We start from the raw sequence: 21,919 nt of genomic DNA, 5'->3' as shown, positions 1-21,919 counted from the left end.
ACTAGTGAACTGATGCAAAGCAGGCTGATATCATCAGCTACTACTTTCCCATGACATTTCACAGATGTAGAATGAGAGTGGACAGCAGGCTAGATTTCCTTCACAGGTATAAATTGTTGACTTATACACCAGTCAGTGAAGCACTGCCAACTAGTACCTGCTGAAGATCAGTGCAAGAACCTCAAAAGTCACTACCTTAGAGCCCTTTATACCTTGTTTGCCATAAAGCAATTCTCATCTAAGAAAGTGTCCTTGTACAGGAGGTAACTTACACATTGAACTTCGCTGCTATATGCACAATCCTATCAATCATCAACAAATATTCTTCAGCAGATGCACAGGAACCTGGTGACAGAAGACGTAATTTTATTCACTGAGTCGGTTTTCACACTGTAGGGCACCAAACTGCTGAAAACAACATTTATAGGGAATTCCACTTACAATATTATTCAGAACGTCAGCGGTGCTTTTGTTATTTCTAAGGAGTGCTTAGATGGAATAGTGTTATCCCTTCAAATGAACTGGTAGCAATGGAGAGAATACAGCTAGCAAGGTTTACATAAAACTAACAGTCATGTTATGCTCAAAAGCTTAAGTTTATTGCTCTATTTAATGACTACCACCAGTATTTTTAAAAAGAATGCCAGTTCTTCCAGCTAGCTTCTCACTGAAGGAAATATTTTAAATACAGCAATAAAATCAAGTGATTTAAAGATAACACATTTTGCCACACATTCATGCAAACCCTGCTGACAGGATTTTTACAGGTTCATGGATACAGAATAAACACAAAGGATGTGTACTGCAATATTGGGAAACTTTCCCCACAGTGATGAAATTGTAGGCATAACACTTCAGGCCCTACAAACCTGCACCTACTGACGTCAACGGCAAAACCTCAGTGGAAGCAGGATCAGCCCTTATTGTTCTGAGAGCTGCTTTACCTTCTCCTGACTAGGAAGTGCAGTAAATTCTCAGAATCTCCTGCACTAATAAAAGCTGTGGGTTTTGGTTATTGTTATAAATAAAGAGAAGTAAAAATATTTTTAGTAGATCATTACAGCTTCTATTCACAAAACATTTATCTTTCATGTTAAGGGTCCTGCATACCTCAATTTTTCTCTGCTCAACAAAGCACTTAAACACGTGCTTACCTCTAAGCACTAAACACAAACTCCAGTCTTCACAGCCTGACCGAGGTCTAAAAATAAAAGCATTGGGCAGCAGTCTGTATTATTGAAAACTAAACACTGCTGCCCAGACTAGTGATTAGAATGGACTAAATGATTGTCTAAATTTGGATTGAGGGCAAATTTATCAAAAAACAGCCAACACATTCAGACTGATATTTTTTTTAAGCTGCCTATAGGATTTGCATTAATTTTAATGAGCACTAGGCACCTGGCCACCTGCAAAGCTTTGAAACCAGTTTAACTTCATATAATACAAGTGATTTTATTACTACATTTTTAATAAAGATAAATTCAAGTCACAAAATTCCTCACCTGATTTTAAACCTCAGATTTCCTGGAAAATTGTATTCGGATTGTGGTCTGACTACATAAAAAGAAAAACTATTTACAAAAATCAAATCTGGTTGTAGACTGAGATGCCAGAATATTGACAAGAAAAAGTGTAAAGAATTTCTTTTCAGATTAACTTTTACTGTTCACCTCAGATTCACCCAGCTGTCATGATACTGGAGTACACTGCTGGTAAGAACTGCAGCTAAGAATTTGACTCACATCATTGAAATATTTTCTTCCCCTTAGTTCTGGTAACAATAGTGGTGGACTGCTTTAGGAAAAATAAACAAGCAAACATGATGTGTGAAACATCATTTCAATGTGAATCTACTTGAATCTCCCAACACAGAGGCTCAGAAGGTTTACGATACACACAGTATTCGGTAATTTTATATGTAAAAACAATCAGAAAGAGGCAAAAAGTTACTTTCAAGCTTAATCAACATACGGCACATTTCAGCATGACAATTCAAAAAGTTTCACACTGTATTTGGATATATTAGCAATGATCTTTTAAAAATAGCAAACTGAAGACAGTGGATTTTTTTTTCCTGATTTTTTTTGTGTTGCTTTTGTAACAAATGAAGCTAGTATTCTTATTTACAGTATAAATAAGCCTTTTTTTGGTGAAGATTATGTCCTGTCATGTATGTTTAAGACAAGGCGTACCTCAGCTCTTAAATGTCAATGCAAACAAGAGCATAAAAGCAATATCAAAGTAAACCAATATATTTTTTCCAGCTAAGACAGCCAGGTTACCATGTGTCTCTTATCAGATCTGAAACACATCTGAATGCAGTCAAAAGCTCTCTTGGTTTTAGCCTTTAGGAATATCATGAACACTTATTCTTCTGCTGCTCTAGAAAGCTGTTTTCCGTACAAGCTCATGACATGATGCACAAATTGATACTGTTCACAAGTCTGGATCATTCCTCCCCTGAAAAGGAAAGAAAAAAAGGGGAGGGAAACAGCAGCCTTATTACATGCAAACATATGAGGAAATGGCACATCTAACATGAGGCTTACGTTACATACAAAAGGTCTATCCCAAAACTTTCCGAAATGAGTGAAAAGCATCCGTTGATTGCAGCTGGCTGGCAGTCTGACCTCAAGCTTCATTTTGAAAGCCTCTGCTACCCAAGGAACAGAAGGTAGTCAGAACAGGCATGGGCTTTACCTTCATTTTTCTTGGCAGAGGCCCTCATCCAGTAAGGTACATTCATATTACAGGAGCACCATTCTCCAAGTACCATTGTAAACACCATGAAAAGCAACTCCTACCTCAAAGCTCTAGAGGGATAGTTGGGAGCAGGGGGAATAGCTTATCCAAGAATTCAGAGCTGCACTAGAGACTGAATTCAGGACTATAGAGGGCTTGGCCAGGCCAGCCCAGATAACCAGTGCAGCATACAACTTTCCTGCTCTTTCCCCCATGCCAAGTTCACCACGGAACTAGGGGATGGCCAACAGGATTTTAGAACACACAATGGAACTTTAACAAAAGACAATTCAGATTTATAACTGCACACTTTCATCAGTAAAAATTCCCAGCACAGAAATCTGTTTTGGTTCAGCTTTTATTTGAGCTTTCACTGTTCTCTTTAAAACTGCAAACCTGAAAGGAAATGCAAGCAGGAGCAGAAACAATTTGCTTTTCATGTCTCATTAGTCTGTGTATTTCTGCAAGTAGCATATTAATCAACACATAAGTACTATAGTGGAAGACAAATGCACAACAAGGATAAAGTTGTCCATTTTAAGCAGATTTTACTGACACTCAAAATTCTGCTAAGAGTACCTCATCAGTGATATGACCTCTTGATAATCTATTATGAAAATAATTAAACCCCATGGCTCAAATTCACAGAAGGTGGATGCAGAATCGTGCCAGCGTTGGTGCTGGTACACAGATCCCAGGAACACAATGCAAAAGGAGGCTGAAATGAGAAGTGATGCTGAGGAACACAGGAACCCAAGGGTGACCAGAGCCAAGCAGACTGCGTCAGTCTGAGGAAGAGCGTATGTGGTACATTCCCTCAGAAACCTTCACCAAAGGAAATTAATGAAAAGTTGCTTCCTCTAGCCAAAGGGACAGCAGACTGCTAGCACCTTCCATAGGGACTGCCCTCTTCTATGGGGTCCATCTTAAAAATTGTGGAGTGGAGCATTTCCCTTATAAGGAAAGGCTGAGGGAGCTGGATCTCTTTAGCTTGGAGAAGAGGAGACTGAGGGGTGACCTCATTAATGTTTATAATGTATAAAGGGTGAGTGTCACAAGGATGGAGCCAGGCTCTTCTCGGTGACAACTGATGATAAGACAAGGGGCAATGCGTACAAACTGGAATACAGGAGGTTCCACTTAAATATGAGAAGAAACTTCTTCACAGTGAGGGTGACACAACACTGGAACAAGGCTGCCCAGGGAGGTTGTGGAGTCTCCTTCTTTAGAGACATTCAAAACCTGCTTGGACACATTCCTGTGTAACCTCATCTAGGCGTTCCTGCTCCAGCAGGGGGGTCGGACTAGATGATCTTTTGAGGTCCCTTCTAATCCCAAACATACTGTGATTCTGTGATTAATTGTGGCTCACGCAGTAAACATACCAGTAAGAAGCAGAGGCATGAGGAAGACAACCTCCTGCTTCAACCTCTTACAGTTATTTTGATAAGCAGCTGACTGAAATAACACTTGACAATGAGCAGGGAAGGGTAGGGACCCATGCTCCAACCTCTCATCAATCAGCAAAGGTGGGAAACCCACACTGGAGTTTCAAAAGAAACTACTTCCTAGCTGAGCATCTCCTTCCCATCTGCTCTACATAATGCAGTCTCACAGTTGATGTGTTTCTGAGTTCTTCTGTGCTGCACACAGCACTGATATATATTTATGTCAGTCCATGACACACAAGGAACGTTAGTCATCTCTGGCAATTACTTCCCATGCAATTCCATTAACTTTGAGGTTGCACCCTGAAGTTGTAGCAACAGAAGCACTAGGGTGGCCATCGAGTTTCAGACCACAGGAAATTATTTCCCTTCTTATCTGCTTCCCTGCTATGTGCTGGCTTTCTCCTCTTCCCACACACATGCACACCATGACATGTGTTCACTGTCCAGGCTTTGACACAGAATAGAGAAATTATGTTTTCACCTCTATTTGCCACAGAAACCTTTCAAATCTGAGTTGCAGTGCTGAAAAGGACAGCAAATATCTCTCAGCATTGTGAGAAGGATGCAGGAATGACCACTTCCTCCCCTTATTCATACTAGGTTATTTATGACCAACTGTTGACCACTGGTGCAAAGCCCAGCGCACAGGATTTTTCTAAGAGATCTGTACGGGAATGAAGGGAAAGAAACATTTTTGCCCTTCATCCCCACAGCAACCTCAAAAGCAGTTCTCAGGGCTAATGTCAAGCCCTGCGACGTGCATTCCTTTACACGTCTGCTCTGGACTGCATCCAATCCTCTTTCCCTAAGTCCCTGGTGACTCCTTCCCATCCACCCTATTTTCCCTAGCCAGTAACTGCCAGACAGGAGAAAGAGATGGAGAAGGTCTTCCTTCCTATAGCTGCTAGGACACTGTCTCATCCCCTCACACTGCGTTTGAAGTCACTCACAGCTTCTGTGAGGGTTTAATGACATTAGTGGATGGCAGCATGACTTCCAAGAGACTACAAACCCCATTTTTCACTCCTAGATGAAACCATGCTCTTCAGTAGTGAGGATGGTGATTTGTTTTCTTTCTATCTTGAGCATTTTTCTCCCATGACATTTAACTGGCCTTTTCCTATTCTGTCCCACCCCTGAGAGGTACATGGCAGCTACAAAGGACTCTGCAGACTTCCTTTTCCTTCATGGCATCCTTTAAGTGTGATCGCCCCTCTCCAGCCTTGGCAAATGACTGCCAGTTCCCCTCTCCCTGCAAAGCCAGTATTTTTAATTGGCTTTCTGTAACAAGCACATTTGTAAGCAGAAGCAGGTGTCTTCGACCTCCATTTGTATGGCTATTTTCCTATGTAACACTAGTCACAGAGACAAGATACTTCAGATCCAGACAGATATTCCACTGGGCCATGGATAATCAGCAATCACTACTCTTATTCTGGTTTTCTTTTTATCAATAAGCCCTTCTTTGTCTGGCCTGAAATACATGGAAATAGCCAAACCTCCAGGCCCCTGCGGATCCCTGCATATCAGAGCCTCAGCACAGCAGCAAGCATTTCATTTTCTGCCTCCCACTGAGCATAATTTCTCTGCAATAAAGTTCAGCATGGGGTTGAGGTTCTTTTCTTTTTTTTTTTTTCCCCTCAGAAAAATCTTTGGTATGTTTTTCGTGACATCTCTTCCCCCGACTACATTTATCATTATGATTAGAGAGAGCACTGAGATATGTTTTGATGGCACTTGAAACCAGTGGGAGAGGAAAAATAACATATCTGGTGCAAAATTCAAGTCTGTTTACTTCATAATCAAACTCAGGGTGGTGTGTTAAGAAATGCTTAACTGGAAACCATTGAATTTCTGGAGATTTTCACAGCTCCTTTTATATGTCTGCAAACACTCCACACTGTGCATGCTCTCCTCCTCCCCACAAAGTCCCAAGCAGCCATGCCCTCCCAACAGTGCTCACAGTTCCAACTACGCAAGGCCAGTTTTCTTTACTCCTTTTGGGAGAAAAGTGCTGATCTGTGCCTCTGAACTTAAGTACAGCAGACCTTTGAGCCTTTGCTTTTGTAAGAATGCAGGGTCAACTCCCCAGCTGGTGAAAGGTCATCCCTTGCTGCATTGAGCTATGCAGCTGCACAGCCACGCAGGTTTTGATACCAGCTGTGAATCTAGCTCAGTTCTAGGGTTATTAATCAAGATTTGCTTCTCATAAAATAGGCAAAGATCAAAGTTAGAACTGCTTAGAATAGGAAAACTTCCTTCTAGGAATGTTTTCTCTCGGCCTCCATTTGCCTTTGTTTCTCCCCTCTTCCAATTTGTTTCTCCTTAAGTAAAGATTGTTTTATTTTTTTCCTGGAAAGGAAACAGGCTTTCTTACCTGTCTAACCGTAACTGGCAGGCTGTTCGCAATATGTCAACTATGCCCTCGCTCTTCAGCTGTTTACAACAGACACTAGTTGCAATAAAGCAGCCAGTCCTCCCGATGCCTGCACTAAGGGAGGGAAAAGCAGAAAGAGGCAGTGGAGATGTTAGAACAGCTTTGGAACGTTCTTGTTAAATGAGCACCATTAAACCAGCAACCACAACCCATTACCCCTTGCCTCCCTCCAACCTTGGTTAGGTGAGTGCTGGCAAATATAAAGCCATAACTAGGAAAAGATACCAACTTCTTTGGGACAATCCAATTAAGTGTGAGCCGCTTGCAGCAAAAGGATGAACGCTGCATGTACAGTGCTAAAAAATGGACTGCTAGGTACTGTTTGATCTGATATGTCATTGAACTTGTCACTGAACCATTGAAAATAACAGTGAAACAGTATTTCTTAGACTTGGTTTGAGGTCAACCCTTGCTCTGAAGGCAACCTTTGCTTTTAGATTCTTAATCCTAACAGCTTCTTTGAAAGCTATTTTCAATCACAGGTACAGCAAAAAAAAACCCAACAAACCCCTTGCTTAAATAATTAGAGTTAAAAGCAATACGGTAAGTGTGATGCCATTTGCAGATCAGATCTACAATCCAGTAATTCTCTGAATCAGTAGGATACAATAAATTCATGAATAAAGAAATTTGTCTTCCCTGAACACCTTCGTATCTGATTCAGTCCCTGCTTAATGACCAGAATTGATTTTATTGTCAAAGGCACGGTGCCATCAAAGTTGTTAATTCTTCTTATCACCTAATAAAAAGCTAGCAGTGAAAGCTTACAGCACTTCTTATACATTAAATAATTAAGTGAGCATTCTCAGGAATAATTACTTGACACAACTGCAAGAAATCCTGCCTCCATTTAAATTGCACTGAAGTCATAATACAAAGACACTGGTGAAAAATGTACAGGCAACAATGGAGTTTGCAGTTAGCTGGTGCTTACAAAGTCCTAATACTGTTTGACTGTACAAACAGGTTTTATAAGCTGCATTTATGCTCATTAGGGAAACAGCTACACTGGAATTGTTTTAACTTTTACTACTGAGTGATCAAGGCAATTCTGTGGAAGTTTTGGGGATCTTACCAAGAACTCATCTCAGTCTTCAAATAAAGGTGATGGAGGTACCTCCCTGACTTAAAATTTTGGTCCATGAAACTCTCTGGACCTCATGTCCTCACTTCTGTTTTCTTTACTACATCTAGTTTGTTCATCAATACTTCAAATATTTCAGGGATTCAGAGGACTATTTGCTGCATATGGACATATATCAATGGTAATAAAAAAAGGCCATTCATCTTCCAATTTATGCCATAACCAAATAGACCACAGTACACAGCTCCTGTATACTAATTCCCATCCATAGACCTCAGAGTGTTCGTAAATGGAGGGAACAACATATATTATTAGATAAAGCAAACAGCACTGAGGCAGCACTTGTCCCAGGACAAGCTGCAGGTGTTTCAGTGGAGAAGACCAAGCCACAACCTTTCCAAGACTGCCCAAGAGTGATGCATTATCCACAAGACCTCAAAAGGACTGCTAGCCTGCCTTTAATATGACGCTGCTTTTAAGAATAGGGTCAAAAAATGATCAGAGGGCTGGAACAGCTCTGCTATGAGGTCAGGTTGAGAGAGTTGGGGCTATTCAGCCTGGAAAAGAGAAGTCTCTGGGGAGAGCTTATTGCAGCCTTTCAGTACTTAAAAAGGAACTTCTAAGAAAGTTGGGGACAGACTTTTTAGTAGAGCCTGTAGTGACAGGACAAGGCACAATGGTTTTAAACTGAGAGATGCTAGATGCAGACTAGATATAAGGAAGACATTTTTTACAATGAAGGTGGTAAAACATTGGAAGAGGTTGCCCAGAGAGGTGGTAGATGCTCCATCCCTGGAGACATTCCAGGCCAGACTGGACAGGGCTCTGAGCAACCTGCTCTATTTGGAGGTGTCCCTGCTCATTGCAGGTGGGTTGGACTAGATAATCTTTAAAGGTGCCTTCCAACCCAAATTATTCTATGATTCTAATGGCTTCATGATTAGGTTTGTATCTATTTTTTCCTTAATGGTGCATTATTTTACATCACTGAAGGCCAAAACCACAGTGATTATATTCTACTGAGGACCTCCCACAAAAGCCAAAAGAGCTACAATACTCAACATAACTCTGGTTTTGTCTGGTGGCTTGCTGCATATAGCACCCTCAATTAGAGGCAATGTATTAAATTCCTTCTTCAACTAAAATGACTGCAACTGAGAACAATCTGAAAGGGTTCTAGTTCACAGTTATCACATAAAATACTTCTAAATCCTATCACCATGTCTCTTAATAGTTATTTCAAATAAAAATGCCCCCATTTCTCCACAAATTGTTATCATTTCATGGAGATGACAGCATACAAGAGGACAAAACAAGTATGCAAAGCAAGAGCGACATGGTGACCAGAATTTTTACCTGCAGCAAATACCATAATACTTCAAGGAGATCATAGAGTCACAGATTTCCAAGGGCAAAGGGGACCTTCTTAAAAACCATTTGTTTTTTTTCTCTGAACTCTCTCAAAATTGTCAAAATCTGTTTTAAAACACAGGCAGGAAAAGCTGGACAGGTGGCATTACATGAATATTTTACCAGCGATAACTCCATATCAGCTTATAGGTTGATCTTTGATGAATCCAGGCTACCAACCATTCATGTCAAGAGTCTCTTTAAAAACATTCCCATTGAACGATCCTATGGCTTCTGGATAGCAACCACCTGCCATTTCCTGGAAAACGCTATGCAAAACTAGGTAAAATTCCTTACAAAAATCTCAAAGATTAATTTGGCAAAAATGTATTTTATTGAAACTATGGAGGATTACCCTGACAAGATTACGGCATGACTTACCAGGCTTTCCACTATTTACCTGAAATAATTGTTTTGAGAACTGACTCATAGTTTTCAATCACATTTAATCTTTCTAGACAGTGGCAAAATAGGACTTGCTTTTATACTCCTGGAACTTCTCCAATTTTCCAAAAACTTGAACACAGTTATAGTAAACTTCAGAGCCTGCAGATCCATTTTTTTTCAACACTCTCACATGTAAATCACCCAGTATAGCTGATTTAATAATGGTTAGTAGCTTGCTTAACACATTCCTGAGTTAGTAGCACAAGAGAATGTACTTCATCATGTCTACAAATGATAAGTGTATCATCCTACATCTTTCTAAAGACAGAAGTATCTATCTTCATCTATTTTTTCTGCTCTGTGATTGATAATTGCAATTTTCTCATCAGGCTTCAAACCACTGTAAAGATTTTGCTTCTTCCACATATGCAGTTTTCATCTTTGCTAGGGGCTTTTCACAGATATTCCAGTTTCAGAAGCAATTTTATACATTTCCTGTCTGTTGATTAGTACTTACTGCAATCAGCTTTGCCACTGTTTTATCTGTTTTATGTATTACACTTAAATTATTGTCTTTGGCCTAACGAGGATTTTTTAAAAATCAAAGAAGGAATCTATAAAACAGGGAGTTTTGAAGCTTAAAGTTCAATGTTGTCATTTTTCTGCCTGCATGTGTCTTCCTACTCAGTTCCACTCACAGTATGTTAATCTTTGGTAACCTGGCCCTTTTAAGATCATGAAAGGCATTATTACTGGTAAGGCAAATAAAATGAGACTATTTTTACTTGTAACTGAGCCACCATCAGCTTCTGTGTTCAAGCTCAGTCTGTATCCAAATGCAACATTTTGTAATAGAAAATTATTGTCATTAAATTTTAGACACTCCAAGCATATTTCAAAAGCAGTTGGACAAGATCCCCCAAATATCCAGCTGTTGACCAATATGACAATATCTGTACTTTGCCACTCCATGCAAAAGGGTCCTTAGAAATCTGACACAACATTTATGTACCTGCAGTGAACAATGACTGGGGCATTCTTCTCTTCTGCACTCTGCATTGCTTCCTCCACTTCCAGTACTAGCTGTAACAGAGGAGGGGCTTGATCTGGTGTCTTCTGGTCCGGCCAAGACGTGTACCAGTAATGTTTCAGGTTTCTGACTTCTTCTCCTTTCTGTAATCCAGTTAAGACAAACACCACAAAGTTTTAAAAGAACTCCTGGTTGTAAATTGATATTGAAATCTGGCCTTACCTTTAAGAATGAGATTAGCAAATCAATGCTAAATAGAACAGGAGATCCAAAAGGCAAGCCACATAACACAGAAATCAGGATTTCAAATATCACATCTGAACTTCAGTAAACTGCCTTCAAGAAAACACATAATCCTCCCGCCAAAGTATGCTGATCTTTTAGTGCCAAGAGCTGTGTGCAAAACACTCCAGGCAGTCTGTTCCCTCTTGACAGATTCATTCAGCAAAGCCAGAGCTGTGCTTGTGACATAAATCCTTTCATAATGTATTTGACAGAGAGCCAGGAGCCATATCTCTGTCTCTCATAGCTAGATAGATGAAGCAGAGAGATGGGAGCTTATTTTTCTATCTCTTCTGACAGACAGATTCACATCAGTTTTCTGTCAATTCTACTCTTCTCTTAGACATGGTGAGAAATTCAGAGACACTTTGGAGGGTGGGAATTGTATCCAGCTACGGTCCAGGGCTTTTTGAGAGAAAGAAATTCCATTTCTCTCCATGTCTCAGCATGGCTATGAATATAGCAAATGTGTCATTATCTTTTCTGAGTGCCAAGCAGCACCGCGTGCTTCTGATTTTGTGTGTTCAAATTGACATCCTTCCACCTGATTTCTAAAGGTGCCAAATAGTAACATGGAGCTTGGGGAACCAGCATTACCCTTTCAGCCATGACACAAGCCAGCTGGCATAGGGCTAAGCAAATATCTTGAAAAGGTCCGGGAACAGAAGTGTTAGCTTCCACAATGTTCCCTTAAACACATAGCTGGCAAAATTTAAGAGAAGAGGAAGAAAAGAACAAATTTGTCTGTTTCTAAAGAACCAGGTACAAAAATCTGGAAACAGTTTCTGTCATCTATACTCTTAAGTCCCTATGATTGTCAGTCACTAGATGTTAAAAGTGGTCTTTGGTTGACAAAGCTTTTGCATAGCTTCACAGTGAACTAGATTGAGGAAGTGATCAAATCTCTTTTCCTTCTCATGCTGGATTAATTTTCAGATGGATAGATCAAGTTTCCCCCTTTGGCTTACCACACAGGTAAACGCTTGTGTGGGCAGATGGGAGATCGCACAAAGGTAGGAATAAGAGAGCTTGACAAAGGGAGGCTGGGCTTCATTTAGCTGCTCTTCCAGTTTATACTGTATTTAAAGTGCTCATTGAAGCACAGCCATCAGAACCTTAAGAGTACTTTTAGTTCAGTTTAGGAAAAGAGAGTAGCGCAGAGCCTGGCCTTAGATTATTTATCCTAGTGAGAAGATATTCTGCTTAAGAGAGCATAATTAGTTGTCATGAATAGTACTTGCGCTCACTACAGTAAATCTAATCGAGTTTCAACACTGCTCTGAAGCACAAACACACACAGTTGCTTTTGAATGTGTGATCAAGTGTGAGCCACAGAAGTTACAAACACTGGATTCTTAAGCGGGTTGTGAAAAAATATAATAATGTTGTCAGTAATACTGAGAGAAAAGTAAGTCTCATCTGAAGAAAAACATGAATCACTACATAAAATCACTCATTTGATAGAAACAGCCGAAGTTCTAATGACGAACTCTGAATGTTTTTAGTTCTGTCTGTGCTGTTAACCAGTTTTATGCTTCTGCTTAGAGAAGCCTCATTTCTGTGGTTCTGTAAACTTCTGTTTTGAGATGAACAAAATATTCTCTATTGGTGCTTCCCTGGGACTGAGAGGACTTGGGAACACCCAGGAGGTAGCAAGATTTAACTGATGGTTTGAAGTCTGCCATCTCATGTACACTGTTGCTGAGATCATGAGTCAGTGGTTAGACACTGACAGGTTCCTTCAAGAAAGGAAAACATGCCTTGCCCTATTGACTGAGCATTTTCTAAGTTCCTAAAGCTTGCCCAATCCAGTCCCCTATTCTGAGAGAACCATGACAGTCCACCCTGTAACACACGCAGTAATCACAGATTTCTCGTGGTGGTATCATATTTCTGACCACTCCTGTTTAAGGGAAAACAGGAATAAATTCATGGCTTCTCTGGTTTTTCACTGCCAAGTCATTTAACATATATATGTCCAGAGCCACAACTCCAATATTGCTGCTCAATGACAAATATACAGCTCTAGGCAAGGTAACCTAAGAAGTGGAATCTTTATTTCAGCTCTAAAACTTAGCAGTCCTGACATTTAGGGGTGGGAGGAAAGAGACACTGCCCCTCTAGTACTGAAAACAAAAGCAGTGTTTAACTGAAAAACTAGCATGAGCTAAAAAAAAAAAAATAAAATAAAAATCAAAATTATTTGAGAAGGGAAGGAACTACATCCTTGGAGATGTATATGTCCAATAAAGGGTTTTGTATCATTTGTGATAGGGAAACTTTTGGTTTTTTTCTGGCTATGATTGTGAAAAATGTGTGGTATCTGTACTTCTTTCCTTATGACTTCACTGTACTCTGCTACCCTGGCTACTGTTTTTTCCTTTCTGTTAGTGCCTGAACATACTGACTATGACAACTCTGACAAATAATCTGGCTTTCAGTTTGCTGGTGGTTTTTTTGTTTTGTTTTTTCCCCCTCCGCCCATGGGATCCACAGTTATACATACAGAAAAGATATATTCATATCTGACTAAATTCTGAAGCTCCTTCTTTAATGTGGAGAGCTTCACCTAAGGAAGAACTGAGTAGGGACAAGAGAATTTGTGAAAACACTGAGAGGTTGCTATTGGAAGAAAACATTCTGCAGGGATGAGTATTAGCATGAAAGGTACTTGTGGGATGGGAGTATGGCTTATTACACTTCTGTTGTTGTATATAAGCTCTTCAGGACTGTTTTAATGTTTTGTGCAACACCTGTTAGAGTGATACTGGGTTTTAGATATGCTACTGCAACTCCAATATTAAAAGCAACTCCTTTGCAATTCCCATCTGAGATCAGAAATGGCTATTACCTGAGAATAAAAATTATCTTTCCATAGGGAGAGAATAAAATCTCCTTCCAGAAATATAGAGGGAAAGTTTTTTTGTTTTTATTGAAGGCAGGGATGAGGAAGAACATTTCAAACTAAATCTCTAAAGTTAATGTCAAGCTGAAAAAAAAAAAAAAAGTGCAATATTAATTTAAAATTAAAATGCCATCCTCAACAATTTAAAACTATTACAAAAAACTCTTCTGGCAGACAGTGTAGTTTTTTATTGAGGAAATTTTGTTTTCTCACCAGAACTAAAAAGTGATCAGTTCTGTTAGATGTCAGCATTCCAGCAGAATAAATCTCTGCGTTATTCTTGCTGCTGCACTGTAGTGTTTTGGATAAATTGTACTTAAGACCTCTGCAAGTCTGCAACATACTTGTACTTTTTTATTTCCCACTTGTCAGGGACTGTGATTTTCTCCTTGCTGCCTTTGCCAAAAACATGAGTGACAGACATTCCAGACACTCTCAATCCAGACATGGGATTTCATTTGCTGGCTTTCTGCCTATTACCATATGGCTGAAGAGACTTGAAACTGGTTGGATAAAAGGAGAGTTCTTAAGCTTGGAAGGAAATTGTGGTGTTATACTGAGGTCAGCAGTAGATCTGGTAGATGAAATATGTATAAAGTTTATGTAAATAGATCATTTTTTTTAAAACATGCAGCTTGACATTCTAGAACCTAGAAATGAAAACAGTTGTAAAATAGGACTCTGGTACTTTAGACTAAGTAGCATCTAAGTAGTTAAAAAAATTAAACCTGTGTTTAAATCTCCATCTACAAGATGATAGGATGGTTACTAGTATGTAAAACTACATATACAATTAGTTGTAAAGATACCAATGCTTAGAAATGGAGAAAGCTGTGGTGCAAGTGTTTTTAAAAGTCATCAGCAGTTTTAGTGTCTAGAAGTGGAAAGATATTTAAAGTCAACTAAATCACTCCACGAATAAATTAGCATGGTACCTATTAAAAGGGGTCAGCCACGGTGAACAGAAGTGCTGCTACCACACCACTGACAAGTGCCAAGCAGGCCAGCAGTTCCACTGCTGAGAGAAACTGAAAACAGGTAAACAACATTCAAAACCCTTTTGCTAGTTCTCAACTCCCCTACTTCTTGTTAACAGCATAAGTCATCTTAGATATAAACAGCCGGTGGGCAACCAGCAGCCCGACAGCAACCTAATAATGACCATAAAATGACAAAAAGCACAACCTCACTAATTCCTAAGGGTGTTCCCATACTGCAAAACATGTAAGATGCCATGCAGGTTAAAGTTAGTAATTAGTAATCCTTTGCCTAAGTCCATGGCTCAAAGAATAAGCAAGCCTTTGAATTTTACAGAACATCATCACAGAGCTTAGTGGGTTATTCCACAAGCGTCGTCTGTCTGACTTGCACAGGCTGGTAAGAAGCTGTCCCTGAGCTAACGTGTCACTCTAAATGACCAGTCAAAACAGAAGACACAGGCACAGAATGAGTCACCGGTTTCTTCCACTGAGTGAAGCCTGTACTACTATGATTGGCCTGTTAGCTTTTAGATTGTACATTTGTGGTCTAAATCTGACTGCTTGTTTTACTGTAGTGTTTGTGTGTTGGTGAACTGGGCAAAGCTATAATGACTTCAGCAATGCAAAGTTATATTTGCACAGCACAAACTGTGCAAGTTTCTAAACAACTCTCCATGAACATCTCCATTTAATGTTTAGACAGCTAAGTTATGTAAGTACATTGGAATGATTTACCTTTAGGGTGATGAGCCTTAAACGGTAATCATCTGCTTGTATGACTCGGTTAACTGTGATTTCTATTCCTTCATAGGTGACTTGTTCTTCTGGCCAATATTCTGTGCATTTCTGTGTGCAATATAAAATAAATCTGGTTAAGGAGACATGAAAGGAGGTTCATTTTTACTACTCTGAAATTGGATATAGCACATGCGTAGATAAATACGAATGACCGTTGATTCTATAAGTATAAGCTTTCATTTTGTAAACCGGGACCACATTTCAGGTGATTTTTGCTGCATTCATAATAGCCTAATTGCATGACTTAAAAGCACAGATCAGGTAATGACTAACCAATGCTTTTAAATACACACATCCTTATTTATATTTAGGCAAGTGATGTGCATTTTGAAGGTTCATTAGAAAGGCCAATGGCTGTGTACCTGTGTTTTTAGATTAAAATAATAATGATTAGTATAATGCTCGCTAGTTACAAATATCTCTGTGGTATGTACATGCTGATATTGAAAACCAAAATACATTTTTTCTATTTTCTATATTCAGAGAGCATCAATCCTTTATAAGCTGATCATTTGGATAGGTTTTTGTACAAAAGAACACAACTGGAGATGCTTTGGGTATTAGATTATGAACGAAAATCCACTTTAAAGGTACACTGAGATCTTTCCAAGCTAAGGAACTCAAAGGAAGCAATAGCTATTAGCTATTTGATTTTGCCCAAAAAAAAAAAAAAAAAAAAAAAGAAAAAGATGCAGCCAGCACAACCTGACAATTAGAGAAAGAAAAAAACTATAGTCCATTTTCAAATCTACATTGTGGTACTGATACACTAGAAACGAGTAGGTGAGAATTTGTGAACACTCCTATCCTGGAAGGAGGACTGAAAGAGACTGTGGTTTTCAGTGTGGTGGTTTCTCTTTAATCAATATGCAAAGGAAGAGACAAACACTTCAACATAGTGCATGAACTAGTTCATGGACAAGGAATGACATGAACAAGGCAGGGTCCGAGAAGAAGGCTCCATTGTGATAATGGAAGAAGCAATCTTGCTATCACAGGAGAATAAGAATCTGCTCCTGGACAAACCCAGCTAAAGATGCTTGTAAACTTCCTATTTTACACAGCTGTACACAACCTTGAAGAAAGCAAGTTAAATCCTTTTGCTCTCCTCCACCAAAAATAATTTCACTTCGGGAGAAAGACAAAACAACAGAAAAGTATCTTGCAAAGTTACTGAGCCAAAATTTTTGCATGAGAGAATCAGTGTTGTTCCATCTGCATCAGTTAATAACCCACTGGGAATGTGGCCCACTGTATCTCTGTAAAGTTATTTACGCAGATTGCGTTTTTGATTCCTCTCCTCTTAAACTGCAGAATCCATTGTAAAAATTGTCAAGAGCACTAGCAGCTATCAATAGCACAGACGTTGCTCTCCTCAAACGAGTGGAGTAAGACTGCCCACTCATTTTTGTGGGCTGTCTGTCAGTTCAGATTCAATGTGACAGAAGGCTGAGATACAGAGCTTTTAATACTCACATTAGCAAAGTCATTGCACCGAGGAGGAACACAAAGCCTCTGTCACTAGCATCATTGCTGAACAAAGGTTTTGGTTTTGAATATACGTACTTCTGAGTCCTGTTATTCGTATTTTCATACATGTGTTATGAAAGAAAGGGAATGAATATAGGAGAGATTTTCATGAAAGGACTTGCCCTACACTTATGGCTAAGATTCCTGACACCATTTAATTTTTCACACAAAAGGTATAAAAAAAGACTCAGCGGCTCTGTTATGATAGACAGGCTGTGGCAAACTCCTGCTATATAGGGCAAGAGCATTGAAGTGCACTGCTTCCCAAGACTCATGTGATGGGAAGTATGTGATGACATACTTGGTCAGTGTGGATAAGAGGAAACACAGATGTAAAGGTTATTTTACATTCCTGTTACACAATCTTGCTATGAAAACTGTAGTGGAAGAACTTATCACCAGATGCGTCATTCAGGACCAGTATTTCCTCTGCATCTTCTTCTTTAAACCTCAAAGTCCTTATATGATTCTGGTACACTATGTCATGACACTTTAACATCTTATTTGCCATAAACTGCCAACTCTGCCCAACAAGCAACTTATTACTTCCATGTTGCCTCTCAGACAGAGGCAGATGCGAGTTTAAAAAGTTATTGCGAAGAAAACATTTAGATCAGCAACATACTGTACTTTACATCAGCAATGACTTGACAGGATGCAGCCAATCAGCTGGCTGTAATAACTGACCATTTTTAACTTGCAAAGCATGACAATTCTGTGCCTGTCTTGTTCATGTCTTTTTTTCACTAAAATCCAAGGTGAAATTTATTTACTTCACAACTGAGGAAAGCTAAAGGTTTCTGCATATGCATAATTATGGGCACTAAGTTTCCAGCTAGCAATCAAGCCATTACAGCTCTGTGTACGTGATGGAATTAAGTCCATATTCTTGGGCTTCTAAGTGTCTAAACTCTCTTCTCCAAAGGAAACTCTCACCTAAATTACTAATGGGTTCTTAGGGACAAGCTTTGGCAAATACTGCTGCTGCAGCTTAAGAAACACCATTTGGATCTCTCCACTACACCATGCTGCCAGTGGTGAAGGAGGATGCAGAGCCCAACACATGCCCAGACTCCTTTCTCACACCTTACACTGCTAATAAAGGCAGACCTAGGCTCAGCTACCTGTCTGTGAACTGAAGCCCAGGCACATGGTTCTTGCAAGTCTGCTGTGGGGAAAATATTTCAGCAGCTAAGTAGTGAACAACTGGAGGGCAGCACTATTTTAAACTGTAAACAAAAATCATGCTAGATGGATTAGCAGAAACACTATGACAGTTTAATTTGAGGAAGCAGGTGATGAATAGAAAATTCAGCATCTTAATTTCTGTATTTTAGAAGCATTTCCCAGATGCATTCAGGAAAAGGTGCTCCATTTCCAAGTCAGCTCTAGTTCTTGATTATGGCAACTAGCATCTTTCACAAGTCAGGGACAGCCTCAATGAAATTTGGATATAAACACTGATCATAACAAATGCATGATAAAGCAGTACTAACTCTGTTGATTAAAGATACGCAACCTTAGTAGTTATGGGGTACTATTGTTTTTGATTCCTTTGGAGGGAACTTGAAAGACTGTCTGTAAACAGAGTTGGGTTTGGAGAGGTTTCAGGCCAGCTGGGAGAAGAAAAATGGCAAAACCAGCAGTAGGCTAAGTTAGACAGCAAAATAAGACTTACAGTAAAGTGAACTGAAAGAGAAGCCCACATCTTCTCTGAGTCTGAAGAATTTAATGCTGGGTCTGATCACTCAGGCCACTGAACCAACTTCGGTTCTCTGGCTTAGCATCTGTGCTGAAAATATCTGCTAGAGTACAGATAAAAATACAGACTATGTAACACCATTACCTCATTCATCTCTTCTATATTGGTAATCATGACAATGATGGGAGAACGCTCCTGCCACACCATTCTCCAGAAATCACTGACAGTATTAACTATCGGTCCCTGAGTAGCAATATATACTTTTTCCTCTCCTCCATAGCCCTGCCAACAAAACAAAAAGAGATCAGTTTTAACAGGGATGATCACCACAACCTTGAAGGTTCAGTCTTTAAAACACACAGCTACCACTGGTTGGAATGGTGACTCCATGGAATCAGTTCTTCCCCTCTCTCTCTCTCTCTCCTGCACGTGGGCACATAGAGCAAAGGCACACTATGGACTCACGTAATTCCAGCAATGAGTGTCCAACAGCCTCGAGGGGCCTCTGGTGAGGTCAAGAGCCTTATTCAGGCTTATTATCCAGCATCTTGGTCAGGCCAGCTGACAAGCAATTTGCATCAAGAAATGCAGAAGTGCATTTTTGTCTGGTCTGAACCTGTACAGTTGCACTTTGAGAACTGGTTTTCAGTTAATGTAAGCAGGAGAGAGTAGCAATCAGCTCAACTAGGATGCCTTTAAAAGCCAGTGGATGTTGCAATTCTGTTTATATTAAGTGGCTGATACAGGCTAAGCAGACATGTTGGACTATTCAGCTCTTACCCTGATGTAGTTAGCATTGATGTAAGAGCTAAGGGGGTCGTCCTGATCAGCTGAGGTAAGGCACACTCTGCTGTGAGGATCTGAAAGGTATAAAGACATAAGTAATAGTTTATCAGTTGCTCTGAGGAGAGAGAGACACAAGATAATATCATACAGCATTCATGGCCATCAAAAAAGATGTGAATGGCCTTGGAGAGCCATTAATGTTAAAACATCACCATAAAAATGGGGAAAGGGTGGTTGGGGTAATTTGCCTTCTGATAGTTTTATCCCCTGCTGAAGCCTGCTTAACTGTTCCTGTTGCAGAGTCAATGCCCCAGAGTGATTCTGGAAAAGCAGTTTGCTGCTCCAGGAAGTTATTTCTCAATTTGTTAGGTCAACAGACTCATTCTGGCTTGTAAGACATTAGAATACTGTTTGTGAAATGACAGAAATCAGCTTTTCTCCAAAACCATAAGCACACATTCCTTGCACACAGGCAAGCCAGATGACAGTAACTGTTTCCCTGCTTTGTCTTGCAGTGAACTAAACTCCAAGATGTTCTATTAACAAATACAACAGTTAAAGAGAAATTAAAGAATATTAACAGGTTCCTGCACTTTGCATAAGTCTCTTCAGTACTTGACTGTCCCCCACTGGTGCTGTTTATGAGGCATTATTCTTGTTTTAGTAAGAGAACAAATGAAAAAGTGATTCCACCTGAGAAGCTCAGTCCAATTCCCACTGAAGTCAATGGGAGCAGTTCCACTGATGTTAATGTGAGCTGACGCAGGCTCACGTTTATCCACCTGGACCAGTACTACACAGTTTGTTATCACTGATAAGAAACATCCTCCTGATAGAGGCCTCAGAAAGCAGCAACAGTGTATATCACCAGGAGAATATGAAAAACAAACCACAGATGACTTCATTAAAAAAATCCAGCCTGCGTAGAAACCAGAACAAAATAGAAAACATGCAAAAATAGTGTGATATTGGGTATAGCAGAAAGGACTAAGCACACAGTAATTTCTACTGTACTACAAACACAGGCTCTGCATGAAACACTGTCCTCAGACAGAATGGATTCATGTTATCTATTATATGATAATATAATCACAATCTGCAAAGATATTAACAAAGATACTGTTTTATAGCACAGAAGTACTGAAATCAGTGAGTTCCTCTTGAATACAGTTCCCTCGTGCTCAACCTTGCTCACCTCTACAGTGCTGGGGAGATGGTGAGACAACAGATGAAATCTGTTTTTTAATCAGTAATTCTGATAGCCTGCAACATGTCACACCATTCACACCATTAAAAAGGTGAGACATTGTTTGCCAGATGTTAGGGTAGTTAGACTCCTTGCATGAAGTTCCTTTGCCTGGATTTTATGCATTCATCCATGGAGTGGATGCTGAAGGCTGAGTAACGATTACATTATTTTTTCCCTGCTAATAATAGCAATAATACTATGTTGTCCATCTCATGGTAGGTCTTTATGGAGAGAAAAAGACTGATCTGAAGAACTCTGTCAACAGGTGCCACAGACTCTTAAGTGTGGGCTTCTTTCAGTATTCTTCAACTTCAGGAGAATTGGAGTTACTTTTCACTGTGAATGTTTTTATTGTATCCACAAATATTAAAAAATTATTCAGAATCTTCTTTTACTTTAAATTATAATACTTGGCTTATGATTTTCCTGTTAATGCAGTATTTACATTTGTTAAGGTAGTATTGTTAGTGAACAGTTTCAACCTTATTTTGTATAAGAAAGGCCTATCAGCATGTTGTTGACACAAGAACTCGCACTAATTTGCAGAAAGTGTAACTGAAGCTGAATTGCATCTCTTAGAAATATACAAACAGGAATACCTCCTCTTAAAAAAACCAAACCAAAACATAACAAGACTTTAAAATAAGAGTTAGCAGTATGAATTTCAAATTTTCAATAAAGAGGCATTTAAGCAAAATTAAATCCTACTCCTAACGAAAACATTTCTCCCAAGACAACACCAGTGCACAGGCCAGATTCAAGAAGACACCACACCCTTAAAAAAGCAGTAGTAGTCTGTATCTCTAAGAAATCAAATTATATGTCAGCTGTTTTTTTCAGTCTCTTTATGGCCATTTTGTGTTGATTCTATGCCTGACAGACGAACTAACTAACCTTAACTGAAATGTTTTGAACAACTTAAAATGGTGTAAAAGCAATAGAGCTATGTAGAAATTTTAAAAAGTGTGTCTAGACACTACTGTTGAGATAAGGATTCAATGAGATTAATATACAACATGCTCCAATAAGTTCTTGCCATCTCTGGAATTCTCTAACAAGAAGATCCATTTCTATATATTCAAAAAGTGCCTCTAAACATCTTGGAGAAAAGTTATCGTTTTCCAGGAAATGCCATAGGATACA

At 39.4% G+C, this 21,919-nt stretch overlaps 1 protein-coding gene across 1 annotated transcript in view; it reads right to left on the bottom strand.

The window, feature by feature from the left end:
• Positions 1 to 2,369: 2,369 nt before the first annotated feature.
• The window catches only part of PTPN5 (protein tyrosine phosphatase non-receptor type 5), a gene marked incomplete at its 3' end in the record, with an annotated part of 62,304 nt that continues 42,754 nt past the window's right edge, over positions 2,370 to 21,919 (bottom strand). The window contains exons 8-13 of the mRNA XM_080346140.1: positions 19,522 to 19,601; positions 18,886 to 19,023; positions 15,447 to 15,557; positions 10,527 to 10,687; positions 6,574 to 6,687; positions 2,370 to 2,463 (exon numbers count right to left, since the gene is read on the bottom strand). Of these exons, the coding sequence (XP_080202266.1) occupies positions 2,370 to 2,463; positions 6,574 to 6,687; positions 10,527 to 10,687; positions 15,447 to 15,557; positions 18,886 to 19,023; positions 19,522 to 19,601 (698 nt within the window). The remainder of the gene's footprint in view (positions 2,464 to 6,573; positions 6,688 to 10,526; positions 10,688 to 15,446; positions 15,558 to 18,885; positions 19,024 to 19,521; positions 19,602 to 21,919) is intronic.

Source organism: Nesoenas mayeri, assembly GCF_963082525.1.
Source record: "Nesoenas mayeri genome assembly, chromosome: 5".
NCBI classification, from domain to species: Eukaryota; Metazoa; Chordata; class Aves; order Columbiformes; family Columbidae; genus Nesoenas; species Nesoenas mayeri.
This window is presented reverse-complemented; position numbering and strand designations above follow the sequence as displayed.